At 43.1% G+C, this 7,142-nt stretch overlaps 1 protein-coding gene across 1 annotated transcript in view; it reads left to right on the top strand.

Moving 5' to 3' along the window:
• Window positions 1-3,671: 3,671 nt before the first annotated feature.
• Window positions 3,672-7,142, top strand: part of TMEM248 (transmembrane protein 248) — a 42,733-nt gene continuing 39,262 nt past the window's right edge. Inside the window, exon 1 of the mRNA XM_058710918.1 lies at window positions 3,672-3,828. Coding sequence (XP_058566901.1) covers window positions 3,727-3,828 — 102 coding nt within the window. The 5' untranslated portion in view covers window positions 3,672-3,726. The remainder of the gene's footprint in view (window positions 3,829-7,142) is intronic.

Raw genomic sequence — 7,142 nt, 5'->3', positions numbered from 1 at the left:
CTATGGAAAGGGAAAAAATATTTGGAAACTATATATCTAATAAGGTGCTAGCTAATAGCCAATATATATAAGATACTCATACAACCCTTGGGGCGCCTGGGTGGCGCAGTCGGTTAAGCGTCCGACTTCAGCCAGGTCACGATCTCGCGGTCCGTGAGTTCGAGCCCCGCGTCAGGCTCTGGGCTGATGGCTCGGAGCCTGGAGCCTGTTTCCGATTCTGTGTCTCCCTCTCTCTCTGCCCCTCCCCCGTTCATGCTCTGTCTCTCTCTGTCCCAAAAATAAATAAAAAACGTTGAAAAAAAAAAAAAAAAAAAAAAAAAAAGATACTCATACAACCCAACAGCAAAAACAAAAACAAAAAACAAATAATCTGATTTAAAAATGGGCAGAAACCCTGAATAGACATTTTTCCAAAGAAGACATACAAATGACCAATAGATATATGAAAATATGCGCAACATCAGTAATCATCAGGGAAATGCAAATCAAAACTTCAGTGAGATATCACCCCCACACCTGTGGGGATGATTGTAAAAAAAAGATGAGAGACAACAGCATTAGTAAGTATGCGGAGAAAAGAGAACCTTCGTGCACCGTTGGTGGGAATTTAAACTGGTGCAGTCACTGTGGAAAACACTGTGGAGCTTCCTCAAAAATTAAAAATGCAGTTACTATTCGATCCCGCAATCCCACTTCTGTGTATAGATGTGGAAGGAGATGAAATCACAGGATCTCAAAGAGGTATCTGTACCCCCATGTCCGCTGAAGCATTATTCACAGTAGCCAAAGTTTGGAAACAACCTGTGACTGCTGACAGAGAATAGATACAGAAATGTAAGATTCAGCCATAGGAAAGAGGGAAATCCTGACAACATGGATGGGCATTAATGCTAAACGAAATAAATCAGAGAAAGACAAATACTGTACGATTTCACTTGTGGAATCTGTATGTGGAATCTAAAAAGGCTGAACTCATGGAAACGGAAAGCAAAATTGTGGTTGCCGGGGGCTGAGGGGTAGGAAATGGGGACATGTTGGTCAAAGGGTACAAACTTCCACTTACGAGAGGAGTGAAGTTCTGAGGGTCTAATGCACAGCATGGTGACTATAGTTAATAATTACTGTATTACCTACTTGAAAATTGCTAAGAAAGTAGATCTTAGAGGCTCCTGGGTCACTTAGGCAGTTGAGCATCCGACTCAATACGGGCTCAAGTCATGATCCCTGGGTCACGGGATCGAGCCCCACATTGGCTTCCACACTGAGCCTGAGACCTGCTTAAGATTCTCTGTCTCTCTCCCTCTGCCCCTCTCCCTTGCTTGCGTGTGCTCTCTCTCTCTCAAATTAATAAAATAAAATTAAGTTAAATTAAATAAAATTAAATTAAATTAAAATCTTAAATGTTCTCACCAAAAAAAAAAAATTAAATTAAAAAGGTAATTGTGTGAGGCCATGGATGTATTAACTAACCATTTTGTGGTAATCATTTTGCAACATAAGTGTGTATTTTTTTAAAAATTTTTTTTAATGTTTATTTATTTTTGAGACAGAGAGAGACAGAGCATGAACAGGGGAGGGTCAGAGAAAGAGGGAGACACAGAATCCGAAACAGGCTCCAGGCTCTGAGCGGTCAGCACAGAGCCCGACGCGGGGCTCGAACTCACGGACCGCGAGATCATGACCTGAGCCGAAGTCAGACACCCAACCGACCGAACCACCCAGGCGCCCCAACATAAGTGTGTATTAAATCATGTTGTACACCTTAAGCTTACCAATGTTATATGTCAATTCTATCACAATAAAGTGGGGGGTGGGGGAAGAAGAAAGACAAATTACCAATACAAATATGAAAGAAAACGGAAGTACTTTTTCAAATAAGAAACTTTAAAACATTTTAACCATTTAAAAATTCACAAACGCGGGTGCTGGGTGGCTCAGTCGGTTGAGTGTTTGACTTCAGCTCAGATCATGATCTCGTGGATCGTGAGTGTGAGCCCCGCACTGGGCTCGCTGCTGTTAGCTCAGACCCCACTTGGGATCCACTACCCCCCTTTCTCTCCCCCTCCCCGCTTGCACTCTCTCAAAAATAAACATTGTTTTAAATGCACAAAGGACATGAACAAACAATTCACCATTTAGACTCACCAATAGACAGCAACAGATGAAAATTTCAACCCCGTTAGTAATCAGAAATGTAAAATAATTTAATAACGTATTTTTTTGCCTGTCAAATTGGCAAAGGTGAAATTTTATAACGTTTTAGGACTATGAATGTACAGAGAAATGTGCCTCACTGATGGAAGCACAGATTATAAAATTTCCAGATGGCCAATCAGCACGATGTGTCAGAGCCTTAAAAATCTTTTTACTTTTGGGCACCTGGATGGCTCCATAGATTGAGCGACCAACTCTTGATTTTGGCTCATAATCCCAGGGTTGTGGGATTGATCCCCTCATCAGGCTCCACGCTGAGTGTGGAGCCTGTTTAAGCTTCTCTCTTTTTCCTTCTGCCCCTCTACCCTGCTTGCCTACTCTCTTTCCCTCTAAAATGAAAAAATATACGGGCGCCTGGGTGCCTCAGTCGGTTGAGCCTCCGACTTAGGCTCAGGTCATTATCTCGAGGTTTGTGAGTTCAAGCCCCACAGTTGGGCCCTGTGCTGACAGCTCAGAGCCTGGAGCCTGTTTCAGATTCTGTGTCCCCCTCTCTCTCCACCCCACCCCTGCTTGTGCTCTGTCTCTCTCTGTCTTTCAAAAATGAATAAACATTAAAAATTTTTTAAATAAAAAAAAATATATTTTTTTACTTTTTGGCACAGTAATCCCATTTCTGGAAAGCTATGCTAAAAAAAAATCATAAGAAACACAATAAAAATTTACATTAAAAATAAGGACTACAGAAGTTAAAATTTTTCAGTGTTTAAATTGTGTAGAGGGGGATGTTTAAATCAAATAATAATTATGTAGAAAACTATCCTAGCATGATGTGAGGCATAGTTCCGAATTTGTTTTAAAATTCCATGCAATGCTGGAAAAAAAGGAAAAAAAATACAGCAAAATCTTTCTTCTTTCTTTTTTTGAGTTTACTTATTTATTTTGAGAGAGAGAGAGAGAGTACACGCACACACACAAGCAGGGGAGGGGCAGAGAGAGAGAGAGAGAGGGAGACAGAGAATCTCAAGCAGGCTCCTCACTGTCAGCACAGAGCCCGACTGGGGGCTTGAACTCACGAACCGTGAGATCATGACCTGAGCTGAAACCAAGAAGCCAACGCTTAACCAACGGAGCCACCCAGCTGCTCCAGAAATACAGCAAAATCTTAACGGTAGTTACCATTGGGTTTGGTTATTACAGATGGTTTTAATTTCCTTTTTAATATTTCCTAAAGTTTCCTAACTGTATACAATGGTTGTTTTGTAATCAGAAAAATGGAAAAATTATTCTAAGAGCATAAAAACAAACGCTGTCCAAACCACCACACGACACAGAATTGTAATCGTGCACATTAGCTCTTAAAGGGAGAAGTTTGTCTTAAAAGTGAGGCAGCTGATGTCTAAACAGGGTTTCCCAGGCAACCCCTCTGCGGTTGCCAATATAGAATGCCACCTCTGGGGTAGAATCATCCTCCTGGAAGGTTCTGAGGCCTCCTCCTCCTTAAAAGAATAACGAGCTGTTTGCAGGGCTAGGTGTCTGGTTTAAATTCCCTCTATGGAAGTACACACCCGCTGAATGGTTTCACTGCCAGAAGAAAAGTGCTACTCCCGTAATAAAAAGTCAGTGAAGCTGAAAGAAATCGAGTTCCTTGGACTTGGGGTGGCAGCTGGAAGATTGGTAAGCATTCTCAAACACGGAGGCATCTCGCCTGAGCTCTGAGTCCATGGTCAGAATTCACCTGGAATTCTGATGGTCCCTGCTGCGGAGCGCAGGACAGGTCTGGGAGGGGAAGGAGTCTGGTCGTTTCCTCCCGATTTTGAAAAGTCAGAGGGGGTGGATGGACATGGTCACTGTCAAGTGAAGAGTTTCTCTTATCATCTCATAAGTCATAGTGACTCATTCTGAAAAATGAGTCTTTTTAAAAGTGTGGAGATGAGGACGCCTGGGTGGCTCAGCCGGTTGAATGCCCGTCTCTTGGTTTCAGTTCAGGTCAGGATCTCGGGGTTTCTTGGGTTCAAGCCTTGCCTCAGGCTCGGCCCTGGCAGCGTGGAGCCTGCTCTCTCTCCCTCTCAATCTCTCTCTCTCTCTGCCCCCCACCCCTGCACTATCTCTGTCTCTTTCAAAATAAGTAAACTTTATTTAAACGAGTCAATCAGTAGCGTGCTGGATTAGGTGGTCTACTGAAGATTCTTCCTTTAAAATTTTTTTTTCAACATTCATTTATTTTTTGAGAGACAGAGAGAGACAGAGCACGAGCAGGGGAGGGGCAGAGAGAGAAGGGGACAAAGCAGAGTCCAGGCTCCGAGCTCTCAGCACAGAGCCCACTGCGGGGCTGGAACCCATGAACCGTGAGATCATGACCTGAACCGAAGTCGGGCGCTTAACCGACTGAGCCCCCCGGGCGCCCCAAGATTCTTCTTTTCAAGACTGTATTGGGGCGCCTGGGTGGCGCAGTCGGTTAAGCGTCCGACTTCAGCCAGGTCACGATCTCGCGGTCCGTGAGTTCGAGCCCCGCGTCAGGCTCTGGGCCGATGGCTCGGAGCCTGGAGCCTGTTTCCGATTCTGTGTCTCCCTCTCTCTCTGCCCCTCCCCCGTTCATGCTCTGTCTCTCTCTGTCCCAAAAATAAATAAAAAACGTTGAAAAAAAAATTAAAAAAAAAAAAAAGACTGTATTAAAACTATGCCCTGTATATACTCCAGCCCAGGCTACATAGCGTGGGGCTGGAGGGGCTGCAAAAATTCACACGTCCTGGACTCTGCCTTCAGCTTATTCACAATCCAGGAGAAATGGGAAGGTGCAAAAACACAACAAGTTAAATGGCTCAAGACTTAGCTGAGAGTAAGATACAATGAAAGTGACAGGCAACAAATGCCTGCTTAACTGCCTAGTGGAATAATTGCAACATCTTACATGTATTTAGCCCTTAGGTACTGTGCTAAGTGAGCATTTAAAGATGTATTACCTCTTGACTGTGTCTAAGAAACCGAATTTAGTAGGAATACTAACAGGTAGCATTAATTAGCGCTCGATACATGCCAGGCACTGTGCTAAGTGCCTCACATGGAAGAACTTGTTTACTCTTCTCCGGTAGCCTGCAGGTCAGTCGTGCTAATTGTCCTGAGGCACAAAGAGAAGCTGGTGCGTGGAGATGCCTGGGCATTGCACAAAATCACAGAGCTGAAGCTGGGAGCCAGCATTCGAACCCGGGGAAGACTAGCTCCAGGGCCCCCACTCTTTTTCTTTCTTTTACTTTTTAGTGTGGTGACAAACACTTAACGTAAAATCTATCCTCTTCACAAATATTGGAGTGTGTGTTATTGTTGACTCTAAGTACAGTGCTGCACAGCAGGTATCTAGAACCTTAACTGAAATTTTTGGACTGTTAATTAATAACAGTACGCCCCCACCCCAGCCCCTGGTAACCCCCATCCCAATCTTTGATGTTATGAAATTGGCTATTTTAGATACCTCATGTAAGTGGAATAATGCCTTATGTCCTAAGGTCCATCCATGTTATCCCATTTCGCGGAATTTCCTTACTTTTTTTTTTTTTTTTTTTTTTTGGCCAAGTAGCATTCCACTGTATGAGTATACATTTTCTTTATCCATTCATCTGTCGATGGCCATTTAGGTTATTCCCGTGTCTTAGCGATCGTGAACAATGGTACAATGAACACAGGGGTGCAGATATCTCTTCAAGATCCTGACTTCTAATTCTTTTGGATAATAAACCCAGAAGTGCTGGATCATATGGTAATTCTACAGTTCTATTTTTTTTTTTTTTTAATTTTTTTTTTTCAACATTTTTAATTTTTTTTTTTATTTTTGGGACAGAGAGAGACAGAGCATGAACGGGGGAGGGGCAGAGAGAGAGGGAGACACAGAATCGGAAACAGGCTCCAGGCTCCGAGCCATCGGCCCAGAGCCTGACGCGGGGCTCGAACTCACGGACCGCGAGATCGTGACCTGGCTGAAGTCGGACGCTTAACCGACTGCGCCACCCAGGCGCCCCTCTACAGTTCTATTTTTAATATTTTGAGGAAATGCCATACTATTTTCCATTGCGGCTGTGCCATTTTACATTCCCACAGAGTTCCCATTTCTCTTTTTTTAAATGTATTTACTTTGAGAGACACAGAGAGAGGGTGAGCAGGGGAGGGACAGAGTGAAAGGGAGAGAGAGAAACACAAGCAGGCTCTCCACTATCTGCACTGTCAGCACAAAGCCCGATGTGGGGCTCGATCCCACAAACCACGAGATCATGACCTGAGCTGAAATCAAGAGTCGGTCGCTTAACACATTGAGCCACCCAGGCACCCTGAGATTTGAAAAGTTTTTATTAGGGTCAAGATGAAAAAGAGGAGAGGATGTTTTCAGTGGGGCGTGGCTGTTAGGTCATCAGTTGTTGGGAGATTAGGATAATAGCATCTCAAGCTACAATATTTGATTCACATTTTAACACATGCTGTCAATTCCTGAGCAGCCATGAATTTCTAGTTGACTGTAGGAGGCAGCAGAATTGCCCTGAGTTTACCACAGCCTGAAGCAGAGGTCAGAAACTATGGCCTGCAGCCAAATCTGGCCCAGCACTTGCTTTTGTAAATAAGATTTTATTAGACTACAGCCACTCCCCTTCATTCTGTGTCTTTCACAGTACATGGCAGAGATGAATAGTTGCGACAGACACCGTATGGTCCATAAAGCTTAAAATATATATTTTTTTTGCAGAAAGGTTTGCTGACTTCTGGCCTAATGTATCACAGTGATTGTTATTTTTTCTTCTAAATTTTTATTTTGAGAAGTGTCAAATCTACAGAAATACTGAAAGAATACTATAATGAACATTTGTATGCCCTTCTCCTTGATTCAATACTTAACATTTTGTCACATTTGCTTCCTCTCTCTCTCTCAGGTGTGGATATCATAATTCAATACTTCTATTTACTATATATCTAAATATAGTATATATCTCCTAAGAATAAGGACAATC

Source organism: Neofelis nebulosa, chromosome 18 (genome assembly GCF_028018385.1).
Source record: "Neofelis nebulosa isolate mNeoNeb1 chromosome 18, mNeoNeb1.pri, whole genome shotgun sequence".
NCBI classification, from domain to species: Eukaryota; Metazoa; Chordata; class Mammalia; order Carnivora; family Felidae; genus Neofelis; species Neofelis nebulosa.
This window is presented reverse-complemented; position numbering and strand designations above follow the sequence as displayed.